This window comes from Pseudophryne corroboree, chromosome 3 (assembly GCF_028390025.1).
Source record: "Pseudophryne corroboree isolate aPseCor3 chromosome 3, aPseCor3.hap2, whole genome shotgun sequence".
In the NCBI taxonomy this organism is placed as follows: Eukaryota; Metazoa; Chordata; class Amphibia; order Anura; family Myobatrachidae; genus Pseudophryne; species Pseudophryne corroboree.
Genome location: NC_086446.1, coordinates 476,169,820 through 476,196,851, shown reverse-complemented (window position 1 = coordinate 476,196,851; position 27,032 = coordinate 476,169,820). Strand labels below are relative to the sequence as shown.

The following is a 27,032-nucleotide window of genomic DNA, read 5'->3' as shown; positions in this document are numbered from 1 at the left end:
CCTACATCAGGGATAAGTCCTCCATCCCATGTGTTATCGCGGCTTCGGCAGCCCGCTTATCGCGGATTATGCTTTGGGTGCCTGAGGCTGTACTCCAGAGAAGTACTTTTTGCTATATTTGCATAAAGTTGCAAACGAGCAACGGCAAAAGATGCTACATGGACTCTACTACGCCTGACTCAGGATCAGGCCCAAAGCATTCATGCTGATGGCATAGTATTAGGTAATTGGCAGGAGTCCATAGTCTGCATGAAGGAGGCTATGAGCAATTTTGCTGTGGTGCTTATATACCAATATCGCTATCTTGCTGCATGCACTGCTCGGCAAATGGGCATGTATGCACTTCTTTTGCACTTAGCATACATGTGACTTATTTGCAGTCAGTGCAGAATGGGCTGTATTTCAAGGTGTTCTGCATATTTAAGAGCAGGCAACAGATTTGTGTTAATTTTTTTAAACATATATTCTGCTTGTATTACTACCGAATCAGCATGAGCACCGTGGTCTTCATATATTGGTCATCACAATGAGAGCAGCTGCAGAAACAAAATGTTGGCTCCAGACTGTAATTTGGCTTTAACATTGCACATCAAAGAGAGCGTGTCTAAGGAGAGAATATACTATTTTATTGATGTTTTTGATATTTCAGCCACACAAATGTCAGAAGTGAAGGTGAGGAAGTTAAAAGAACATTTCAAATATTTATGTTTCTTGCATATTGTTTTGAATTATATATGCATGTTGTTTTCATTTGTGCAATGAATTATCAGTGAGCATTTACTATAAAGTTAAATGATTAAAGGAATCACTTTATATACTTTTTTTTTGGAGCTGGTGATATGATTTTAGTTACTGTTTTTCTCTCCTCTTTTTCTATTAATTCTGGAGGACTCATTAGAAATATTATTTCTGCAATCTTATGAGGTACATAGAATTCAGGGTTTATATTTACTAAAAGTTGGTTTGGATCCTATTTAAAATCTTCCACATTAGAACTAACAACCCCACAAAATCAACTACAGTGTTACTATTCCAAATAGTTAATTTACTAAAAGTCAATTTTGAGTTCCATTTTAAAATTGCCAAACATGTCACATGTAATGTATTACCCACAACCACCTTCATTCCTGTGCTAATTTGCAAATCCACAATTTGCCATGATGTATGAAGCCACAGTGCCTGACATGCTTCTCTCCCATGTTTTGTTCCATCATATTGAGGTCTCAGACAATTCCACGTGATTTAAAATCAAAGAGAACTGTTTGTGATGGCTTGAAAATGGTGATTTTTATTTGATGTCCATGGACAAGTACCGATGGTCTATTAGAGGTTCTGTTTGTGAGTCAGCTCAAATTTCTGGCGACTTTGAGGGGATTTACAGTCGGATTTGCCTTTAGTAAATTCCTGACTGTCAAAATCACCATAAAATCACCTCAAAATCAAATAGAACAGAAAATGGACCCTTAGTAAATTTACTACCAGAAACCATGGGGGTCATTCCGAGTTGATCGCTTGCTAGCAGTTTTTAGCAGCCGCGCAAACGCTATGCCGCCGCCGACTGGGAGTGTATTTTAGCTTAGCAGAAGTGTGAATGATTGTATCGCAGGGCGGCTACAAACATTTTTTTGTGTAGTTTCAGAGTAGCTCAAAACCTACTCAGCGCTTGCGATCAATTCAGACTATTCAGTTCCGGATTTGACGTCACACACCCGCCCAGCGTTCACCCAGCCACGCCTGCGTTTTTCCACACACTCCATGAAAACGGTCAGTTGCCACCCAGAAACGCCCTCTTCATGTTAATCACTCTGCGACAAGCAGTGCGACTGAAATGCATCGCTAGACCCTGTGCACAAATGCATCATTCGTTGTGCCCGTACGTCGCGCATGCGCATTGCACCGCATGCACACAACTGCCATTTTTTAGCCTCATCGCTGCGCTGCGAACAAATGCACCTAGCGATCTACTCGGAATGACCCCCCATGTCTTAATTTAGCACATGGCGAAAGAGGAATGCAAGAGATCAGTCTGCGTCTAAATCGGCTATGGCCAAAGGACACAATCTGATTATATACCTTGTTTGAAGCTGATCGACTTATGCATGCAAGATTCAATCTAATATTGCTGTTTGTGTTTCATTTGTGTATTCTCTGAAGCTTAGTTTTAGCTGCAGACGCAAAAGGTTATAAACTCATCCTGCGTGTATTTATAGAACATTTGGATATGATTTATTAGATTGTTTCCCAACCTGCGCTCTGCGGCTGGTGATGCAAAATCTGTCTCCAGGGTGATCCGAGCGACAGATAATTAAGCAATATAGTTTTCACAGTGATATATAGGTCCTTGATAATTGTCTTATGTATACACCTGCTGCTAAACAAATTCTTTAAAACAATTCCCTGCATCCCATGCTGTGTTTACAGGGAGGTAACAGCGGACATCATTACGCAGAACCCTTTGCTACCTTGGCTATGTGCACAGCGATATGGACTCTTTGCATAGAGCATATATGGTGCAGATGTATATTTTTATCAGGTATTTAAATGTGCTCACGGTGATTTTCAAACAAGCATGGGCCATTATGTAAGCAATAGGAAATCTCTAGTGAATGGGGCCTACAGTGCTAATAGTTTCTTTGAGCAGCCATCCGTCATTACTCTCCTTAGTTTCTGTTTAATTACTGAGGTTTTGAGCAGTCATCCGTCATGACTCTACCTAGTGCTGTTTAATTGCTGAGGTTCATTAATTCCTGCGCTGGCTCATAAAAGTGTTTGTATAAACTGTACAAACATCATGTACAAACACTGTCCATCTCATGTCTTTTCGCCTGCCCAGAATATGTTTAAAGGCACACTGCCAATTGCTTTTCATTTACAAGCAGTTTTGTTTCTGTACTTACTGTGTGATCCAGCAGACCGCTTTTCAAGGTGCATAGCGTTTGATTCAGAGGCGGAAGAAAAACGCACGTAGTTCTAATGCAGTTGAGCAGTTATTTGCAACTGTGAATGAGCAAAAAATGTTTAACACCCATATGGCACATGCGTTACCGGGTACCTAGGGGGTGCGCACAAAGGTGCTGTTACGATCGGGACAGACAATATCAGAAATGGAGCAGCAGAATGATGGGTGTTCTTGGATGGTGACTGGAAGGTGGCCTGGAGTGAATGCAGAAAAAGTCATGAGTTTGTGAAAGTATCTGGTTATATAGAGAAAGTGGAAAGGGTCGCACAGACACCTGTTATTTTTATAAATGCTCTCATAAATGCATATGTCCTTTCCCATTTGCTGTTACTTATTACACACACACACATATATATATATATATATATATTTATCTGTCTGACGTACTAGTGGATGCTGGGAACTCCGTAAGGACCATGGGGAATAGACGGGCTCCGCAGGAGACTGGGCACTCTTAAAAGAAAGATTAGGTACTATATCTGGTGTGCACTGGCTCCTCCCTCTATGCCCCTCCTCCAGACCTCAGTTAGAATCTGTGCCCGGCCAGAGCTGGATGCACCTAGTGGGCTCTCCTGAGCTCACTAGAAAAGAAAGTATTTGTTAGGTTTTTTATTTTCAGTGAGATCTGCTGGCAACAGACTCACTGCTACGAGGGACTGAGGGGAGAGAAGCAAACCTACCTGGGCCCGACCTCGATCGTCCGTTCCCGGAGCCGCGCTGCCGTCCCCCTTGCAGAGCCAGAAGACGTAAGATAAAGATGAAAAACGGCGGCTGAAGACTCCTGTCTTCATTAAGGTAGCGCACAGCACTGCATCTGTGCGCTATTGCTCCCATAGCACACCACACACTCTGGTCACTGTTGGGTGCAGGGCGCTGGGGGGGGGGGTGCCCTGGGCAGCAATTAGTTTACCTTTTTGGCACAAATAGCACATAATACAGTGTATAACACTGTATATGTGCAAAAAACCCCGCCATTAACATTATAAAAAGCGTGAGAAGCCCGCCGCTGAGGGGGCGGGGCTATCTTCCTCAGCACAGCCAGCGCCATTTTCTCTTCACAGCTCCGCTGGAAGGACGCTCCCCAGGCTCTCCCCTGCAGTATCCAGTACAACAAGGGTAAAAAAGAGAGGGGGCACATAAATTTAGGCGCAATTTGTGTTAATAAGCAGCTATTGGGAAAAATCACTCAGTATAGTGAAAATCCCTGTGTTATATAGCGCTGTGGTGTGTGCTGGCATACTCTCTCTCTGTCTCCCCAAAGGACTTTGTGGGGTCCTGTCCTCAGTCAGAGCATTCCCTGTGTGTGTGCGGTGTGTCGGTACGGCTGTGTCGACATGTTTGATGAGGAGGGCTACGTGGAGGCGGAGCAGGAGCCGATAAGTGTGATGTCGCCCCCTACGGGGCCGACACCGGAGTGGATGGATATGTGGAAGGTATTAACCGACAGTGTCAACTCTTTACATAAAAGGTTCGATGACGTAACAGCCTTGGGACAGCCGGCATCTCAGCCCGCGCCTGCCCAGGCGTCTCAGAGGCCATCAGGGGCCAAAAACACCCGCTAGCTCAGATGGCAGACACAGATGTCGACACGGAGTCTGACTCCAGTGTAGACGAGGATGAGACAAATGTACAGTCCACAAGGGCCATCCGATGCATGATTACGGCAATGAAAAATGTGTTGCACATTTCTGACATTAACCCGGTTACCTCTAAAAAGGGTATTATGTTTGGGGAGAAAAAGCAGCCAGTGACTTTTCCCCCATCTGATGAATTAAATGAATTGTGTGAAGAAGCGTGGTGTTCCCCTGATAAGAAACTAGTGATTTCTAAGAGGTTACTGATGGCGTACCCTTTCCCGCCAACGGATAGATTACGCTGGGAGACATCCCCTAGGGTGGACAAGGTGCTCACACAATTATCTAAAAGGGTGGCACTGCCGTCTCAGGATACGGCCGCCCTAAAGGAGCCTGCAGATAGAAAGCAGGAGGCTATCCTGAAGTCTGTATATACACACTCAGGTACTATACTGAGACCTGCTATTGCTTCAGCATGGATGTGTAGTGCTGCAGCAGCATGGTCTGATACCCTGTCAGACAACATTGATACCCTCGACAGGGATGCTATTTTGCTAACCATAGAGCATATAAAGGACGTCGTCTTGTATATGAGGGATGCACAGAGGGACATTTGCCGGCTGGCATCTAGAATTAATGTAATGTCCATTTCTGCCAGGAGAGTATTATGGACTCGGCAGTGGACAGGTGATGCTGATTCTAAAAGGCACATGGAGGTTTTGCCTTATAAGGGTGAGGAATTGTTTGGGGACGGTCTCTCGGACCTCGTATCCACAGCAACAGCTGGGAAGTCGACTTTTTTACCTCAGGATCCCTCACAGCCTAAGAAAGCACCGTATTATCAAGTACAGTCCTTTCGGCCTCAGAAAGGCAAGCGGGTCAGAGGCGCATCCTTTCTGCCCAGAGGCAGGGGTAGAGGAAAAAAGCTGCACCAGACAGCCAGTTCCCAGGAACAAAAATCCTCCCCTGCTTCCACTAAGTCCACCGCATGACGCTGGGGCTCCACAGGTGGAGCCAGGTGCGGTGGGGGCGCGTCTCCGGAACTTCAGCGACCAGTGGGTTCGCTCACAGGTGGATCTCTGGGTTCTACAAGTGGTATCTCAGGGATACAAGCTGGAGTTCGAGGCGACTCCCCCTCGCCGTTACCTCAAATCAGCCTTGCCAGCGGCTCCCAGGGAAAGGGAGGTAGTACTGGCGGCTATTCACAAGCTGTACCTTCAGCAGGTGATGATCAAGGTTCCCCTCCTTCAACAGGGAAGGGGTTACTATTCCACAATGTTTGTGGTACCGAAACCAGACGGTTCGGTGAGACCCATTCTAAATTTAAAATCCTTGAACACTTATGTAAGGAAGTTCAAGTTCAAAATGGAATCGCTCAGGGCGGTTATTGCAAGCCTGGAAGAGGGGGATTTTATGGTGTCGCTGGACATCAAGGACGCTTATCTGCATGTCCCCATTTACCCACCTCACCAGGAGTACCTCAGGTTTGTGGTACAGGACTGTCATTACCAATTCCAGACGTTGCCGTTTGGTCTGTCCACGGCACCGAGGGTATTTACCAAGGTAATGGCCGAAATGATGATACTCCTTCGGAAGAAGGGAGTTATAATTATCCCGTACTTGGACGATCTCCTTATAAAGGCGAGGTCTAAGGAGCAGTTGTTATTCAACGTAGCACTATCTCGGGAAGTGCTGCAACAGCGCGGCTGGATTCTGAATATCCCAAAGTCGCAGCTGATTCCTGCGACGCGTCTGCTGTTCTTGGGCATGATTCTGGACACAGACAGATCGCATCTTCAGATGCATCGGCTGATCACCCTGTCCCCAAGGGCCAGGGTGTCTCTGTTGTGGTGGCTGCAGAGTGCTCATCTTCTCGAGGGCCGCAGATTCGGCATACAGGACTGAGTCCTGGTGACCACGGATGCAAGCCTCCGAGGTTGGGGGGCAGTCACTCAGGGAAGGAACTTCCAAGGACAGTGGTCAAGTCAGGAGACTTCCCTTCACATAAATATTCTGGAACTAAGGGCCATTTACAACGCCCTGAGTCAAGCAGAACCCCTGCTTCAAAACCAACCGGTGCTGATTCAGTCAGACAACATCACGGCGGTCGCCCATGTAAACCGACAGGGCGGCACAAGAAGCAGGATGGCGATGGCAGAAGCCACAAGGATTCTTCGATGGGCGGAGAATCACGTGCTAGCACTGTCAGCAGTGTTCATTCCGGGAGTGGACAACTGGGGAGCAGACTTCCTCAGCAGGCACGACCTCCACCCGGGAGAGTGGGGACTTCATCCAGAAGTCTTCACGCTGATTGTAAATCGTTGGGAACGGCCACAGGTAGACATGATGGCGTCCCGCCTCAACAAAAAGCTAAAACAATATTGCGCCAGGTCAAGAGACCCTCAGGCGATAGCTGTGGATGCACTAGTGACACCGTGGGTGTACCTGTCGGTTTATGTGTTCCCTCCTCTTCCTCTCATACCCAAGGTACTGAGGATTGTAAGAAAGAGAGGAGTAATAACTATACTCATCGTTCCGGATTGGCCAAGAAGAACTTGGTACCCAGAACTACAAGAAATGATCTCAGAGGACCCATGGCCTCTGCCTCTCAGACAGGACCTGTTACAGCAGGGGCCCTGTCTGTTCCAAGACTTACCGCGGCTGCGTTTGATGGCATGGCGGTTGAACGCCGGATCCTAACGGAAAAGGGCATTCCAGATGAAGTGATTCCTACACTGATAAAGGCTAGGAAAGACGTGACAGCACAACATTATCACTGTATATGGCGAAAATATGTTGCTTGGTGTGAGGCCAGGAAGGCCCCTACAGAGGAATTCCAGCTGGGTCGATTCCTGCACTTCCTACAGTCAGGAGTGACTATGGGCCTAAAATTAGGATCCATAAAGGTCCAGATTTCGGCCCTATCTATTTTCTTTCAAAAAGAACTGGCTTCACTGCCTGAAGTTCAGACGTTTGTTAAGGGAGTGCTGCATATTCAGCCCCCTTTTGTGCCTCCAGTGGCACCTTGGGATCTTAACGTTGTGTTGGATTTCCTGAAATCCCACTGGTTTGAGCCACTTAAGACCGTGGAGCTAAAATATCTCACGTGGAAAGTGGTCAGGCTATTGGCCTTAGCTTCGGCTAGACGTGTGTCAGAATTGGCGGCTTTGTCGTGTAAAAGCCCTTATCTGATCTTCCATATGGACAGGGCAGAATTGAGGACTCGTCCCCAATTTCTCCCTAAGGTGGTATCAGCGTTTCATTTGAACCAACCTATTGTGGTGCCTGCGGCTACTAGGGACTTGGAGGACTCCAAGTTACTAGATGTAGTCAGGGCTTTGAAAATCTATGTAGCCAGGACGGCTGGAGTCGGGAAAACTGACTCGCTGTTTATCCTGCATGCGCCCAACAAGCTGGGTGCTCCTGCTTCAAAGCAAACTATTGCGCGCTGGATCTATAACACGATTCAGCAAGCTCATTCTGCGGCAGGATTGCCGCATCCTAAATCAGTAAAAGGCCATTCCACAAGGAAGGTGGGCTCTTCTTGGGCGGCTGCCCGAGGGGTCTCGGCTTTACAGCTTTGCCGAGCTGCTACTTGTTCGGGTTCAAACACATTTCTAAGTTCTACAAGTTTGATACCCTGGCTGAGGAGGACCTTGCCTTTGCTCATTTGGTGCTGCAGAGTCATCCGCACTCTCCCGCCCGTTTGGGAGCTTTGGTATAATCCCCATGGTCCTTACGGAGTCCCAGCATCCATTTAGGACGTCAGAGAAAATAAGATTTTACTCACCGGTAAATTTATTTCTCGTAGTCCGTAGTGGATGCTGGGCGCCCGTCCCAAGTGCGGACTTTCTGCAATACGTGTATATAGTTATTGCTTAATAAAGGGTTATGTTATGTTGGCATCCGTGGTTGATGCTTTGTTGTTGTTCATACTGTTAACTGGGTATGTTATCACAAGTTGTACGGTGTGATTGGTGTGGCTGGTATGAGTCTTACCCTGGATTCCAAATCCTTTCCTAGTAATGTCAGCTCTTCCGGGCACAGTTTCCCTAACTGAGGTCTGGAGGAGGGGCATAGAGGGAGGAGCCAGTCCACACCAGATATAGTACCTAATCTTTCTTTTAAGAGTGCCCAGTCTCCTGCGGAGCCCGTCTATTCCCCATGGTCCTTACGGAGTTCCCAGCATCCACTACGGACTACGAGAAATAGAATTACCGGTGAGTAAATTCTTATTATATATATATATATAATTGGGAGGTGCTCCAGGAATAAAGTTATGGATATCATGAACCCAGAAGAAAGGAAGTATTCCCTATAGATGGCACACACAGACAATTATGCTCAAATACTTATAGTTAAAAGCCTCTCTGTCCTACATCACAACGGTCAGATCCTTGCCTGCACTTGTGCTGGACAGCCTGGCTGCAGCAGGTTTTACTGTAGTTACCTTCTGTGGATACTCTGATGGATATTCTGCTTTTCTCCATTGTCTTTTGTGGTAACGTTGCTGGTTACTCAGTTGCCATCTAGTGCCTACAGTGTATATTTCACTGTTACCAGAAGTCCTCAGGGATTTCCCTCTTGTTGTCTATCTTGCTGAGTGTTTCCTCCACTGCACGCTAATGCCTACTTGCTTGTGTCATCCTCCTAGTTTCCCTCTGCTATTTACATCTGGGTTCCACCCAGGGGCCACAACCTGTGGGAATACTTCTGCGAAGACCAAATTCCCTGGTGGCAATCCCTTTAGACTCCATGTCTTTTTATTGGTCCTGGCATGTCATAACGCAGAATCCCTCAAAAACACCTGTGAATACCAACAATGTAATTCTCAGGGGGGAAATCAATTGTTTTGAAAAGTCAGTTGGGTGTCTGCTTTTTCCTATCTAATAGACAGGAAAAAACAGACACCTAACCAACTTTTCAAACAATTGGATTTCACCCAATGTGTCTGATTTTATTCCAGTATTCTACCACTTTTTTTGTTCTGATTGCAATCACCATTCTCTTTTGTAGTTTGATTTAAACTAAATTTTCCAACATGAAGTAGCTCCTAATAACATTGATAGATATATGTAAACGTTCCCATACCCAGACAGAACTTCAGATATTTAACACTGAAATTACATTTGCTACACGACCAAGTGCTGCCTATTTTTTCATGTCATCAGCCATTTCATGCTAAGAAGATTGGATTCCATACTCCTCAACCATTCGCAGTTGGCGTGACAGACCCGATTTTGGAAGATGATTTCCTGATTTGCTGGGGGGTGAGACTCTGTTGTTATGATGTAGAGCAGAGAAAAATGATGATGTTTTTCCTGTGAAAATACCCACTGGTGGTGTGACCTTGCCCACCACTCATGCCCCTTCCCACCACACCCCAGTTCCAATTTGCATTCTTCCAATGTTGTGAGGTATGGGACTACTGAACTAGAAGTCTGCTGTGTGTAGGAAAATATATTCCTACAAATTATCAATAGCTCTTTTATATGAACCAATAGTAGTTTGGATTAATGGCACGTGAACATTTCACCAGTACTGTTCTTGAAATTCCAAAGCATAGATTATTGCAAGTACGAGTGACCTTGTCACCAAGATTTCCAGCAGCTTGTACAAAAGCCAGCTCTCTACTAAAGGCATATAATGTATCTTGGTATATGGATGTTACTTTGGTTTCTTTTATCCTTTTCGAGTTAGGATACAAGATGGTTCAATGCATGTGGTTACACAACAGCAATTGGGTAATTCTGAGTTGATCGCAGCAACAAGTTTGTTAGCAATTGGGCAAAACCATGTGCACTGCAAGGGAGCAGATATAACATTTGCAGAGAGAGTTAGATTTAGGTGGGTTATTTTGTTTCTGTGCAGGGTAAATACTGGCTGCTTTATTTTTACACTGCAATTTAGATTTCAGTTTGAATACACCCCACCCAAATCTAACTCTCTCTGCACATGTTATATCTGCCTCCCCTGCAGTGCACATGGGCCCTCATTCCGAGTTGATCGGTCGCAAGGCGAATTTAGCAGAGTTACACACGCTAAGCCGCCGCCTACTGGGAGTGAATCTTAGCTTCTTAAAATTGCGACCGATGTATTCGCAATATTGCGATTACTAACTACTTAGCAGTTTCAGAGTAGCTCCAGACTTACTCTGCCTGTGCGATCAGTTCAGTGCTTGTCGTTCCTGGTTGACGTCACAAACACACCCAGCGTTCGCCCAGGCACTCCCACCGTTTCTCCGGCCACTCCTGCGTTTTTTCCGGAAACGGTAGCGTTTTCAGCCACACGCCCCTGAAACGCCGTGTTTCCGCCCAGTAACACCCATTTCCTGTCAATCACATTACGATCGCCGGAGCGAAGAAAAAGCCGTGAGTAAAAATACTTTCTTCATAGTAAAGTTACTTGGCGCAGTCGCAGTGCGAACTTTGCGCATGCATACTAAGCGGATTTTCACTGCGATGCGATGAAAAAGAACGAGCGAACAACTCGGAATGAGGGCCATGGTTTTGCCCAACTGCTAATAAAATTGCTGCTGCGATCAACTCAGAATTAGGCCCATATTCCACTATCTTTCATGATTCTATAAGACAATTTGGTAAAATGCTAAAAATAACACTAGTAATGGAGTTGAAGTAAAGATTCCACTTCTAGAGTGTTTACAATGACATTACCTTTAGACTAAAGTAGACAGTTTCCCTGGCAGAGAGATACAGGGAACATTCATGTAGAGAGGATACATATCATTATTCTTATTTATTTTATTAAATTAAGGGGTAATACTACTACTATATAGGGGGATATTCAATTATCCGCAAATTCGCTGCAATTTTGCGCCCGAAAATTTTTCGCGGCAATCGGCCGAAAATTGCTGCGAAAACGCTCCGTTTTTCGACCTATTCAATTCCGACCGGGTTTCACGTGAAAATTCTTGCAGTGAAAAGTGCAGGTGAAAATGGGGAAATCAGCCTGTACCCCAAAAAATGCTAAACTAACATAGGAAAACAGAAGAGAAGTGTGTTAGAGATCACATTAGAGCAGGCCTGGCCAACCTGTGGCTCTCCAGATGTAGTAAAACTACACATCCCAGCATGCCCTGCCACAGTTTTAGCATTCCCTAATAGCAAAACTGTGGCAAGGCATGATGGGACTTGTAGTTTCACAACAGCTGGAGAGCCACAGGTTGGCCAGGCCTGCATTAGAGCGTTTTTGGGGACTTAAATTGTGTGAAATGGCTGTTATATTCATTTTTTTTTAAATGCAAAAAAATGATAGAAAGCAATTTTTTTTAGCAAAATAAATGCTCTCATTAAATTTGGGGTACATGAAAATGGGTATAAGTATATATTTGGGTCATTTTAGGGTACTTTAAAAAAAAGTGGAAACAGACCGATTACTCCCATCTGCAAGCCTAAAAAACACCTGTCCCACTCATAAAGCACCCCAATATACCTGTCCCATACCTTGAACCCCAATTTCCATGACTTTTTACTTTTTCACCCCAAAAATGACATGTCATTATTGGCCAATTAAAAATAATTAAAAACTTCAACGTGCCTAATTAGTCATTAAGGGGGGTATCCCAGGAGTTCTGTACCATATCCAAACATTTTTACCTTAAAATAGTGACTTTTCCCAACTTTTCACCTGCTTCAGAGAAGGTGAAGTGAAATTAGTGAAAAAATGATCACCGATAAATTTTCCAGGATAATTGAATAGCCTGTAATTGCGTTTCACGTGAAAAGTCCGTTTTTTCACCCGTAAACCGGACTTTTCACGTGAAAAGTCCGTTATCACTGCTAATTGAATATACCCCAAAGTCTCATTACTTAACACAAGTTGCTGGGAGAGGATGAAGCAATAGGAATTCCTGCATGGATGTCATTAGTAAATGTTCAGCTATTACGTGAGGCTCCCACGCTGGCTTGAGACACCCTCCTCAGTGTCTCCTAGCCAACAGCAACATTGGCTGTTTCAGCCACAAGCCTTTAACCCCTTTGCTGCAGCTGACAAGTTGGACTCCTTATCTGCATCTGCATATACACATATACAACAGATGTGTCATCTGCATGGAGGGGAACTGCTGGCACAAAAAAAAAGACCTTCCCCACAGGTCTCGATGACCTCTTAGCTCGGGAGCCGGGTTCCATGCACTGTCCTCCACACGCATGTGCGCCAACGTCAGTTTTGTGAGGAATTAAAAGCCGCAATAAATTAAAATTATTGAAAATATTTTTAGAGGGAGTTTAAGTCCCTCTATTTCTCCAACCCTGGCACCTGGGGGTCATCCTATTTGAAAAAAGGAAAGTCCCCTCTTTCAAAATAGGTGACCCCCTAAAAGTTACTTTCTGGTGATCAAAATCATAGAGTTCAGGGATGGGGGAAGGTACCGGGGATCCCCCCAAAAACCCACAAGGATACCCACATTAGTTAGAGGTGGGTCTCCTCTTTCAAATGATGTGGCCCCCTACTCGTTATTGTCTTGAGCTCACCGGACAGTGTTTCCTTGTTATCATACATTTTCTGTATATGGGGGGAGGACACTATGGGGTCTATTTACTAAGCCTTAGATGGAGATAAATTCGCTGAAGATAAGGTACCAGCCAATCGGCTCCTAACTGTCATTTTTCATACCCAGCCTGTCACATGGCAGTTAGGAGCCGATTGGCTGGTACTTTATCTCCAGCGAATTTATCTCCATCCAAGGCTTAGTAAATAGACCCCTATGTTCCCTCTCACATTCATAATGACATTGTTAACTTCTGTGGGCACCCATATTATAAAGAGGGGAGTCTGTTCTTCAAGTTATGTAGCCCACTGGTAGCTGTTGTCTGGTGATCACCAGGCAATGGGCCTAATTCAGATGTGGTTGGAGGTGCTATCACTACTGCTTCCTTGGAAGCAGCAGTGATAGTTTTGTATGTTAATGCAGCAGGAGGCGTCTATTACAGATACCTCCTGCTGCACTAGTGATCTGACCTGCGTCTTGAACCACAGCATCGGATCATTCATTCACCATCATGCGGCTTGCGTCACCCATAGTGACATGCAAGCTGCCCTTCGCAGAGGCCAAGTAATCTCTGTCCAACAACTTAGATCCCTGACCTCTGCCCTCCTCCTAAATGGCGGCAGCACGCCTCCGTTTTCCCAAACGGAGCCCGTTGCCGCCCCTGTCCACCCGCAAAACTGCATCAGACTGTCAGTCACTGATGCCAGAGTGCGTGCTAGTCACAGGAGCCATTTACGCCCGCGCAGAACGGATCCTGTGCGTTCTCAAAGTACCGATAATTGGTACTTTGTGCTACAGGATATGAATAACCCCCAATATTATCCTGTGCTACGGAAAATAGAAGTTTTCTGTATATATACTAATATAATACTAATATAATCATTATGAAAGTAGCCAGTACCATAACAAATTGTTCTCAGGGAAATGATTAGCTGGAGGGATGAGCAAACTTTTTTAAAAAACTGTTTCACCTTATTTTGATTTTGGTCATAAATATTAAGCTTCTATTATGTTAGTTCCACTTGGACTTATTCCTTATTGTATCCCAGCCCACTTATAGACTGTAAATTTAGCCAAAAGATTTAGAAATATTTCAGTCACAAAATGAAACCTTTTGAAATGTGTGTTCTTTTTCAGTAAACTTCCTAGCTGGGCCCGTGCTGTGGTTCCAAAGATTTTCTACGTAACAGAAAAAGCATGGAACTATTACCCATATACAATTACAGGTGAGTGACCGTATAATATATGAGGTATATAACTAATTCTTCTTCGTATTATTGTTATTCATGTCAGTGCTGCAAAAGTCATTTCTCTGTGAACAAGCCTTAGGTGAGCATGGGTGGATAAAAAAACAGTGAATGCCATAATTAATTGTATACATCTCACAACAGGAATCTACTTTAGCACATATCAATTAAAAACATCTTTATTTGAAACATCAGGTTAAAAATACATAAGCAAAACACATAGTAAAAATAATGATAGTAGTGTAAGAATCATACCATCATATTATATATATATATATATATATATATATATACTGTGTATATATATATATATATATACATATATATTAAAATGGTAATGCCTCGCAGTGTCAATAACCATGTACAATTGGCACAAGAAACAAAATAAAGAAATAAGTGTGAAAGGCAATTGTAAAAAAAAAAAAAAAAAAGTCAGGAAGACATGAAGTGAATAAGAGGGCCAGCGTTTTTAGGAAAAGTGTATTGGATCATTCTGGAGAGGCAGCTGAATTTCAAACCACATTGTTGTATAAAAACACTCATCATGAATTTGGGCTTTAGTATAAAGGGGGTATACACGGGGAGATGTGTACCGAGCGATCTATCATAGACCGCTCAGCACACATCTCTCCTCCCACTCAGCGCGATGTGTGCTGAGCGGAGAGGGGGGGACGGGGGGACAGGTAGGCCGCTCACTTCACACAGCGGTAAAGTGAGCGACATGCAGGCACAATCTAGTGTCAGCGATGGCGATGTGCGGGGCCGCGCAACGCTATCGCTATGGGGCATACACATGGAGCGAGGTATTCTTCTATTCTAAGCAACCTAGTCAGATTGCTTAGAAATTAAGCAAAATTCACTCCGTGTGTCCCCCCATTAAGGGAACAATATATTGATAAAGCTTTCCCATGTGTCAAACAGTTGCTGTACACATTTTCCTTTTGGAGAGAAGCTTTCACCTATTTCATTTGAAAGATGTAAACCAGTTTTGTTCTAAATAAAAGCATCATGGGTGGGAAGCATGGATCTGCATTATATTTACCTACTCCCCTGGTTTTTGGATAGTCTACTGCAGCCCCGGAAGAGTGGGTGTATCTCTCGCATCCTGCCTACTTCCTGGAGAAGGGGAGAATACTAGAAATCCCAGGTCTGTATTGAAGGTGCAGAGCTAAAATTACGCAAATCACCCCATTTTGGCCACACCCCTTCCTCACACGTACAGGGCCTAATGGACCCCCGCCCACCCGCATCTCCTCTCTGGGATTCTCCCAGAGAGGTGAAACAAAATGTAGGCAAGTATGATATAGATTTGGATCACACTCTTGCGAGCGTCTAATGATACAGCTAACAACCATTTTTTTGGGACCCTTTCATATTCAAAATCATTCACGCAGAAGTCTGAAAATAGCCAACTCTGGGGCAAGGGGTTGACTAGATTATTAATAGTAAATTTGACACTAACCAAGAAATTCTTAATAAAAGGACATTGAAAAGAAAGTTAAATAAATCAGCCATAGGGGCCGCACATTTACAGCAACTGTGGTCATCTGTAAATCCAATATGGAAACTTCTCAGGAGACAGATACGTCTTGTGAAATAGGTTATAAAACATTTCTCTGACGTCCTAGTGGATGCTGGGAACTCCGTAAGGACCATGGGGAATAGCGGCTCCGCAGGAGACAGGGCACATCTAAAGAAAGCTTTAGGATCACCTGGTGTGCACTGGCTCCTCCCCCTATGACCCTCCTCCAAGCCTCAGTTAGATTTTCTGTGCCCGACGAGAAGGGTGCACACTAGGGGCTCTCCTGAGCTCTTTGTGAAAGTTTTAGTTTAGGTTTATTATTTTCAGTGAGACCTGCTGGCAACAGGCTCACTGCATCGGGGGACTAAGGGGAGAAGAAGCGAACTCACCTGCGTGCAGAGTGGATTGGGCTTCTTAGGCTACTGGACATTAGCTCCAGAGGGACGATCACAGGTTCAGCCTGGATGGGTCACCGGAGCCGCGCCGCCGGCCCCCTTACAGAGCCAGAAGAGCGAAGAGGTCCGGAAAAATCGGCGGCAGAAGACTTTCCTGTCTTCAGATAAAGGTAGGCGCACAGCACCGCAGCTGTGCGCCATTGCTCTCAGCACACTTCACACTCCGGTCACTGAGGGTGCAGGGCGCTGGGGGGGCAGCGCCCTGAGACGCAATAAATCGTTAGAAAACCTTTTATGGCTAAAATAAATGCATCACATATAACTCCTGGGCTATATGGATGCATTTAACCCCTGCCAAAACATACAAGAAAACGGATGATAAGGACGCCGAAAAAGGGGCGGAGCCTATCTCCTCAGCACACTGGCGCCATTTTCCCTCACAGCTCAGTTGGAGGGAAGCTCCCTGGCTCTCCCCTGCAGTCACTACACTACAGAAAGGGGTTAAAAAAGAGAGGGGGGCACAAATTAGGCGCAGTATAAACAATACAGCAGCTATAAAGGGAAAAACACTTATATAAGGTTATCCCTATATATATATAGCGCTCTGGTGTGTGCTGGCAAACTCTCCCTCTGTCTCCCCAAAGGGCGATTCCCTGATAAGGGTAAGATCCAGGGAACAGTTGGAGATCGGTGTAGCACTATATCAGGTAGTGTTGCGGCAGCACGATTGGATTCTCAATATTCCAAAATCGCAGCTGGTTCCGACGACTTGTCTTCTGTTCCTAGGGATGATCCTGGACACAGTCCAGAAAGAAGGTGTTTCTCCCGGAGGAGAAAGCCAGGGAGTTATCCGAGCTAGTCAGGAACCTCCTAAAACCGAACCAAGTCTCAGTGCATCAATGCACAAGGGTTCTGGGTAAAAATGGTGGCTTCCTACGAAGCAATCCCATTCGGCAGATTCCACGCAAGACTTTCCAGTGGAACCTACTGGACAAATGGTCCGGGTCGCATCTTCAGATGCTTCAGCGGATAACCCTGTCACCGGGGACAAGGGTATCCCTCCTGTGGTGGTTGCAGAGTGCTCATCTTCTAGAGGGCCGCAGATTCGGCATTCGGGACTGGGTCCTGGTGGCCACGGATGCCAGCCTGCGAGGCTGGAGAGCAGTCACACAGGGAAGGAATTTCCAGGGCTTATGGTCAAGCCTGGAGACATCTCTTCATATAAACATTCTGGAACTAAGGGCCATTTACAATGCCCTAAGTCAAGCGAAACCCCTGCTTCAGGGTCAGGCGGTATTGATCCAATCGGACAACATCACGTCAGTCGCCCACGTAAACAGACAGGGCGGCACGGGAAGCAGGGGGGCAATGGCAGAAGCTGCAAGGATTCTTCGCTGGGCGGAGAATCATGTGATAGCACTGTCAGCAGTGTTCATTCCGGGAGTGGACAACTGGGAAGCAGACTTCCTCAGCAGACACGACCTTCACCCGGGAGAGTGGGGACTTCACCCAGAAGTCTTCCACCTGATTGTAAACCGTTGGGAAAAACCAAAGGTGGACATAATGGCGTCCCGTCTAAACAAAAAACTAGACAGATATTGCGCCAGGTCAGGGGACCCTCAGGCAATAGCGGTGGACGCTCTGGTAACACCGTGGGTGTGCCAGTCAGTGTATGTGTTCCCTCCTCTGCCTCTCATACCAAAAGTACTGAGAATCATAAGAAGGAGAGGAGTAAGAACTATACTCGTGGTTCCGGATTGGCCAAGAAGGACTTGGTATCCGGAACTTCAAGAGATGCTCACGGACGAACCGTGGCCTCTACCTCTAAGAAAGGACCTGCTCCAGCAGGGGCCTTGTCTGTTCCAAGACTTACTGCGGCTGCGTTTGACGGCTTGGCGGTTGAACGCCGGATCCTGAAGGAAAAAGGCATTCCAGATGAAGTCATCCCTACCCTGGTCAAGGCCAGGAAGGACGTAACCGCAAAACATTATCACCGCATTTGGTGAAAATATGTTGCGTGGTGGGAGGCCAAGAAGGCCCTACAGAGGAATTTCAACTGGGTCGTTTCCTCCATTTCCTGCAAACAGGACTGTCTATGGGCCTAAAATTAGGGTCCATTAAGGTTCAAATTTCGGCCCTGTCGATTTTCTTCCAAAAGGAACTGGCTTCAGTGCCTGAAGTTCAGACATTTGTAAAAGGGGTACTGCATATACAGCCTCCTTTTGTGCCTCCAGTGGCACCTTGGGATCTCAATGTTGTGTTGAGTTTCCTAAAGTCACATTGGTTTGAACCACTCACCACTGTGGACTTAAAATATCTCACATGGAAGGTGACGATGCTGTTAGCCCTGGCTTCAGCCAGGCGTGTGTCAGAACTGGCGGCTTTATCATATAAAAGCCCTTATTTAATATTTCATTCTGACAGGGCAGAATGGAGGACTTGTCCTCAATTTCTACCTAAGGTGGTTTCTGCATTTCACATGAAGCAACCTATTGTGGTACCTGCGGCTACTAAGGACTTGGAGGATTCCAAGTTGCTTGACGTGGTCAGGGCCCTGAAAATATATGTTTCCAGGACGGCTGGAGTCAGAAAATCTGACTCGCTGTTTATCCTGTATGCACCCAACAAACTGGGTGCTCCTGCTTCTAAGCAGACGATTGCTCGTTGGATTTGTAGTACAATTCAGCTTGCACATTCTGTGGCAGGCCTGCCACAGCCAAAAATCTTAAAATGCCCACTCCACAAGGAAGGTGGGCTCATCTTGGGCAGCTGCCCGAGGGGTCTCGGCTTTACAACTTTGCCGAGCAGTTACTTGGTCAGGAGCAAATACGTTTGTAAACTTCTACAAATTTGATACCCTGGCTGAGGAGGACCTGGAGTTCTCTCATTCGGTGCTGCAGAGTCATCCGCACTCTCCCGCCCGTTTGGGAGCTTTGGTATAATCCCCATGGTCCTTACGGAGTTCCCAGCATCCACTAGGACGTCAGAGAAAATAAGAATTTACTTACCGATAATTCTATTTCTCGTAGTCCGTAGTGGATGCTGGGCGCCCATCCCAAGTGCGGATTGTCTGCAATACTGGTACATAATTATTGTTACCAAAAAATTCGGGTTATTGTTGTAGTGAGCCATCTTTTATAGAGGCTTCTCTATTATCATGCTGTTAACTGGGTTCAGATCACAAGTTGTACAGTGTGATTGGTGTGGCTGGTATGAGTCTTACCCGGGATTCAAAATCCTTCCTTATTGTGTACGCTCGTCCGGGCACAGTATCCTAACTGAGGCTTGGAGGAGGGTCATAGGGGGAGGAGCCAGTGCACACCAGGTGATCCTGAAGCTTTCTTTAGATGTGCCCTGTCTCCTGCGGAGCCGCTATTCCCCATGGTCCTTACGGAGTTCCCAGCATCCACTACGGACTACGAGAAATAGAATTATCGGTAAGTAAATTCTTATTTTCCATATAGGCTATTGCAGGTATAATACAGGCGGAGCCTGCTAAAGATCGTAGTAAAATATCAGTTGTTAAATTAGGAAAATAATCTTTCTGTGGCATAAGGCTGGTAGAAGCCATAGAACAGTAGTGGTTAGTGCAACAAGAAATAGTGCATAGAAATGGTGTTCCGCATTGGAAAGTTATCCTTTCTAGAGGTCTGTACACATCCACTGGCATCAACCAACGAACAACTGAGCTAGTATAGTGTTGAGCTTGACAGAAAGCTAAATTATGCTGGTGGATTTTTATATACAAAGTACTAGCTTGTAAGTCTGAATTGTTATATATGAGGGTTCAAATTGTACCTTTTGTGCAATAAGAACCATATCTACCTGGTGGACATGAGGAATGGTTGTTAAGAATAGTAGAGGTAAGTTCCACATCATGCAGATATAAGAATGCTAGGAGATGGGTATCTGCCAAAAAACCCTGTTCCAGGGTCGTGTCCAGGTAAACATGAATCCAGTCTCTAAGATGCTAAAGAAGAGCTGCCTGATTATGTCATACCACATTTGGGAAATGAATGCCACCATGGGCCTTAAGTTGCTGGAACTTAATGAAACTGATTCAGGGTTTTTTGTTTTGCTGTGCCCATATATGATAAACACAAATGTTTCCAGCCCACCCCTTCAGTCTAAGAACACGGATGGCCACATAGATTTTAAGTGCATAAAGGCAAGAAATATCTTTGGCGAGTTGGATGTCCAGGTTATGGATTGCTGGGCCCATTGTAGATCAACAGTTTGTGTCCATGATATTAGCAGTTTAAGCCCCTTTTAAGTAGTGACGTAGAGCTGCGTCGGACTGACTCACTGGGGATCCGCTTCTGGTTAATTTATGCTTGCACAGTGTTTAGAGGCACCTGGTTCTGTGGACTCACACCTGCAATCACCTTGTGTGATGACAGCGATACAGATAGCGGATATAAGGTGCCAGGTGCTTCTAAACATTGTCCCGGCATAAATGGACTGGAAGCGGATCCTCAGTGAGTCAGTCCGACACAGGTGTAGAGGGTTACACATACTTGACTGCAAAACCAGACCAGATTGTGTTGCTTTATTCATAAGGGAACATAGAATTTCTGCTGCGGGGTACACTGGGCTCCACAAGGATAGACATTGGGGGTGTAGAGTAGGATCTTGATCCGAAGCACCAACAGGCTCAAAAGCTTTGACCTTCTTCCTAAGATGCATAGCGCCGCCTCCTGTATCACCCCGCCTCCGTGCACAGGAGCTCAGTTTGTAGTTGGTGCTTGCAGTGCAAGCATGTAACAGGAAGAGCTGCTCGCAGCAGCTCTAGAAAAAGCTTTTTCTAAGGAAAAAAGAAGACTACAAGGGCTGCAGCATAGGCACAGATTGTGTTGGATGTCAGTAGACATTGCCTGCTGCAGCTCCATCTCTCCCCCAGCGGCGCTGTACACTCCCGTGCCCTGGTTACCGGGTACCTACAGCAGGAGGCTCTGGTTTTCTCCCAAGTTAGACACACGGCTGGAGCTCTGGGATCGCGTGGCCGCACTTCGGGAAGAGGTAAGTGGGCACTTTATCGCGATCCGGCACGGCCGGTGGGAGGCGGGCCGCGCGCGCTGGTGGTGGACACTGTGGCAGTACAGGCGATCCCACTAGATCACCAGGGCATGGGTTCAGGTCAAGTTTTCTCTCTAAACATTTTTACAAGTGGCCCGCAGTACCCGGTGGTTTTGCCAGCAGAGGGGATAAGGCTTAGACCTGGAGCCCCTCCCCCAGCCCCAGGGCGCCATTTCCCGCAAATGTTCCCGCCCTGGAGCTGCATATCTGTCTCTCCCTCACTCCCTGTCAGTGTCTGGGCGCCATTATCTCTCAGCTTCACTGTTCCTGGGACTGCTTGGGCAAATCCTCCTGTGTAAAGCCGCCTGGTTGTCAGTGCTGTGACTTTACATGACACTTAAGTATTCTACCTGCCTTTTTAGACAGTGCTAGTTAAGAAAGAGTGCATTTAGTCAGGGTTTTCTAGTACAATTACCCTGTGATATACATCCAGTTCTTACTGTGCACTGTTATATCTATTGACTATATAGCTATATATACAGTATAAGCTAGTCCAGTGCAGTATTATTGTTAGTAATAACCTCTGCATTGTACAAACTGTGACTATCTGTGTGTGCATTAGCTAGCTGAGTGGTGTCCATCTCGTGTCTTTCACTCAACTTGCTATCCCTATATTCTATAACCTGAGGGGGCTTGGTGCGTCAGGTTTTATATTGATATAGGATTTTCACAAAGATATACTTTAATAGGTATTTTTCTCTGTAATTTAGTCACCATATCTCTCCTTTATCTCTGCTAGTGCTGACTACACTGCGCAGGGGTTTGGGTTTAGAGGTATAGTGCTGCTGCAATTTGTACTGTGTTACCTGATACTGCAAGTTATATCATGTCTGCTTCTGAGGGTAACGGTTCTGGGGCTGAACACACTGCCGGTGTTGTTGAAGCCACAGATATCTTTGAGGAAAATATAGCAGCCGTGGGCTCTGGTTCTGGGGGCTCCTGGCCCCCCAGTGGGATTGTAGCAACGGGGGTACATAATGACCCACCGTGGGCTACTTTCTCCACGCTTCTACATACACTAGTTACTAAACTAACCCCCCTATGGGACCTCCTATGCCGGTGCAACCGTGTGTGGTCCCCGCAGCTAACCCGCCATGAGCGGATAATTTGTCTGCTCAATTGAAGAAGTTGAACCAGTCCTTGACTACTAAAAAGTCTGACCCTCGCTCGCCTAAGACCAAGGGGTCCTCTAAGCGAGCTCTTATCTCCTCACAATCCACTGCTGTCACTGACACCTCGTCTGATGAAGATGGCACTTACACTGACCCCACAGATTCTGACACAGATACTGCTGATGGGGACAGTAGTTCACATGTGGATGTTCCTAATCTTTTGTAGGCTATTAAGTTGATTTTACAGATTACGGATGATCCCGAGCCATCCGTCCCTCCTAAGAAACCAGATAGGTTCAAGCGTCAGAAGGTGGTTGAACAAGTTTTACCTCACTCTGACCACCTAGTGGAGATACGTCAGGAACCCTGGGGAAACCCGGGAAAGAAGTTTGTGCCTCAAAGAAGATGCTGGCTCGCTATCCCCTCGCGCCAGAGCTGTCTAAAATTTGGGAAACGCCTCCTCCAATATACTCACATGTGGCTAGGATGGTGGTTTCCTCAGCTCTACCTGTCACTACTGTCACGTCTCTAAAAGAGCCTACGGATAAAAGTGTGGAGGGTTGTCTGAAAGCGATTTACACCCTCACGGGTGCTGCAGAAAGGCCCTCTATTGCAGCAACACTGCAGGGGCTATTGATGCATGGGCCCTAGAGTTGGAAGCTGAAATCTCTTCTGACCATGCTAGACAATGCTTGTCATATATTGTCACAGCTTCTCACTATATTAAAGAGGCGGCTTCTGATGCCGGTGTCCTAGCAGCCAAGGCCTCTACTACATCAGGCCTGGCTCGCCGGATATTGTGGCTGAGATCCTGGTCTGTGGATCTGGACTCTAGAAAAACCCTGGAGGTACTCCCTTTCAAGGGAGATATTCTGTTTGAGGAAGACTTAAATAAGATAGTGGCTGACTTGGCTACTGCCAAAACTGCCTGTCTGCCAAGTACTGCTCCTTCTGTGTCGAAGGCTAAAGGTACTTCCTTTCGCCCCTTTCGTCCTTCAGGTAAAGCAAAAGGTCAGGCGTACAACAAGCAGGCCCGCACTTCCAAACCTGGTAAGCCGAAGTCCAAAAGAGCCTGGGATGCCCGTCTGCCAGCGTCCAAGACGGATAAGCCTGCCGCATGACGGGGCAGGCCTCCCCCTTGGGGATCCCAGGGTGGGGCCGGCTTCTAGGGTATACCCAGGAATGGTTGAAGACCACTTCAGATGCCTGGGTACGGGAATTCGTCACTCGAGGTTACGCCATAGCCTTCAAAAACCGTCCCCCTAATCGATTTTGCTTGTCTGTTGGACCAGACAAAGGCAAACACTCTACATTCGGTGGTACAGACCTCCTGGATACAGGAGTCGTAGTACAGGTGCCTCTTGCTAAGAGGGGCCGGGGGTACTATTCTCTGCTGTTTCTAGTCCCGAAACTGAACGGGTCCTCTCGGCCCATTCTCAATCTCAAGGCATTGAACAGGTTTGTGAAAGTTTCCAAGTTCCGTATTGAAACCCTTCGCTCTATAGTTCTGGCCTTGGAACCTGGGGATTACATGGTCTCCCTGGACATACAGGATGCTTACCTGCATATTCCTATAGCAGTGTCACATCAGCAATACCTGAGGTTTGCGATTGGCAACCTCCATTACCAGTTTCGGGCGTTACCTTTTGGTTTAACTACGGCTCCGCGAGTCTTCACCAAAGTGATGGCGGTGATGACGGTGGTACTCTGCCGTCAAGGGGTCAGGATACTGCCGTATCTGGACGACTTGTTAATCCTGGCAAATTCTCCAGATATTCTCCTACGTCATCTGAATATGACTGTCCAGTTTCTACAAGCCCACAGGTGGCTCATCAACTGGAAGAAATCCTCCCTGGTCCCTGCTCAGAGCATGGTGCACCTGGGGGGCGCTATTGGACACTCACAACAAGCGGTTGTTCTTGTCTCAGGAGAAAGTCCTGAAACTTCAGGACAGGATTCATTGCTTCCTTTCTCGTCCGCAAGTGTCGATACATTCGGCAATGCAGGTGCTGGGCCTCATGGTATCAGCATTTGACATGGTGAAGTATGCTCAAATTCATTCTCGCCCCCTCCAGAGGCCGATTCTAGCCATGTGGGACGGCCTGCCCCACCGGATCAGGTCTCACATTATCTCATTGACTCCGGAGGTCCGTCTGTCGCTGCACTGGTGGCTCCAGGACCAACGATTGTACAGGGGCCGTCTCTTCTGGATATCCGACTGGGTCCTGTTGACGGCAGATGCCAGTCTCCGAGTGTGGCCGGAGAGCCCCAGCCACGAGGCAAATGGCCGCCTCGGCACTGAAGGGGTTAATCCCTAGTGCCCGGCGCCATTTGTTAAAGACAATAGGCGCTTGGCGCCAGATTTAAAAATGTATTGTGGGCGCTAGGCGCCGTGTTTTATTAATATAAAAAAATGTATTTTATGGTTGTGCCGTGGTCCCGGACCTCTCCGGAGACCACGGCAGGGAGGACAGCCCCCGGCGCGCTCAGCAGAGTGTGCGCGCCGGGGGAGAGGAGGCAGCCGCTGACCGCCGGAGTCCGGGAGCTCCGCTCCCGGCAGCGGTCAGTGTAGCCCCGGGCGCACTGGAGTGTGCGCGCCGGGGAGAAGGGTGAGCGCTGCGGCTGGGAGCTCGGCTCCCGCTGCAGTGCTCTATGTGAGAGCCGCCGCTGGGGGCCGGGAGCTCTGCTCCCAGCGCCTCAGCCCAGCACGGGTGGCCAGCCGCAGCAGCCGGGACGGATGTCCCGGGCTGCTAGCCGGCGAGGGGGGTGCGCTGCAGCTCGGCTCCCCGCCGGACGCTGCAGCGAGGCTACCAGACAGGCGCCGCTCATGGGGGACCGGGCTAGCCGGCTCCCTAGCGGCGTGGGTGAAAGTAGGCTACCCAGCAGGATGGTGAGCGCTGGGGTCCGGGAGCTACGCTCCCGGCGCCTCAGCGCTGAAACAAGCCAGGGTCACGGCGGCCGGGACAAGTGTCCCGGGCCGCCGGACTTCGGTACAGGGGGGTGCGCCGCTGCGTGCGGCGGGGCCACAAAAGTAGTGCCACACTGGGGGGACAGGGAGAGCCAGCTCCCTGGAACCCCAGAGGCAGGAAGGCAGGCTGGAGGATGGGGGAAGCCAGCCCCATACCTCCAGCACAGAGGGAGAGCCCTAGCAGCCAGGCTGCAGGGCTAGGGAAGGCACAGTAGTTAGGACATTGTGTAAAACATGCAGTGCCTAGGTATGTGGAGCCTGTGCAGGCTCAGAGTGTATTTAAATGTATAAACATGTACAGTGTGATTTAAATGTAATGTATGTAAAGGTAAAATGCACTTACTTGATTGTGTGTCCCAGGAGGGGGGAATCCATAGCTGTGCAGGCTGATGGATTCTCCCAGACCTTTTCCCTAAAAACGGAATGCTTTCCCATCCAGCCTCACAGTTCCAATGGGCACAGGGAGAAAGAGAAGCAGCTTAGCTATGAAACAAGCTGAGTGGTTTCTTGGAGCTCCATGGAGATCAGCCGTAGTGCCAAGAAACCTGGACCGGGGAGCCCGGCTGCCCAGCTCTGGAGCCCAAATCCAGGCTGCAGGCAGTGAGAGGGGTCCCGGGCAGGTTTCTGGAAGTCAGATTTAGGAGGGAAAACTTCCCCCCAGCCAGACTGGACGGCACCGGGGAGTATCCTGATTCTCCAAGGTAGGAGCGTCAAAGGAGACCGACCACTCCCCGCTGTCCATAGGGAACAATGTTAGGTGTGCATGAGACCAGAGCATGCACAGCTCATGGGTAAACATTGATTGGTTGTACACCACAGGGCGGGCTTACCCCCTGTGGTAAGGGGTCTTGGAGAGGGATAAAAGAAGGGCAGTTGGCCCATAGGATTGTGTATTGTAACATCTTCTTCTGCTGAAAAGATCTTGATTGTATGCTGTTGCCCCTAGCAATAGGGAGGAGCCTTTTTAAAGGTTATTTGAGCAATAAACACCTTTGCCTCAAGAAGACTGCTTCATCTTGTGACCAACAGGGTTAGGCCAAACCTAGCCCCGTTCTCCGGCTGTCCAGGGAAGCACCTGACGTCTCCAAGCTCCGCCTTCCGCCAGCTACCGGTAGAGGCCTAGCAAGTGGCTAGTGGGGATTCGTCGACACCACACAGGTGTGGTAAAGCAGTGCGTCGGCACATACAGAGCAGAACCGTGGTTCCAAACGCCACGGCAGGTTAGGAGTTTGGTGGTGGCAGCGAGAACCCGCCCACAGCGCAGTGGGTGGAGTCAGTAACAGGCGGTTACTGACGGTAAGCGGGAATCCCCTATGTGGTCAGGCCTCGTGCGGCTTGACCTTCCATTCTGTGCGCAGTCAACGGGACGCGGAAGCTGCGAGTGCTTCCGTACGGTATCGTCCTGTCACAGAAATTGGTGGCATAGTGGTGGGATAATCCCAGGCGGCTTTTCATCACCCGATTGGAGAAGCCGAGTTACTCAGGAGAGGAGTAACTGCAGCGCAGGAGAACGCACAAGATGGCGGAATTCAGCGGAATGTCCAAGGAGGATCTGGAGATTGTATGCCAGGGGAAGGGTGTGGATATCCCTTCCAACGCGTCCAGAAGCGTCATGAAGGCGGCGCTCAGGAGCGTGGAGGAGTCTCATCGGGCGGAGGTGGAAAGCACTG

The 27,032-nt window shown here is 47.4% G+C and overlaps 1 protein-coding gene across 1 annotated transcript in view; it reads left to right on the top strand.

Moving 5' to 3' along the window:
* The window catches only part of PITPNC1 (phosphatidylinositol transfer protein cytoplasmic 1), a 478,249-nt gene that overhangs the window by 253,424 nt on the left and 197,793 nt on the right, over positions 1–27,032 (top strand). Inside the window, exon 3 of the mRNA XM_063960825.1 lies at positions 14,180–14,268. Coding sequence (XP_063816895.1) covers positions 14,180–14,268 — 89 coding nt within the window. The remainder of the gene's footprint in view (positions 1–14,179; positions 14,269–27,032) is intronic.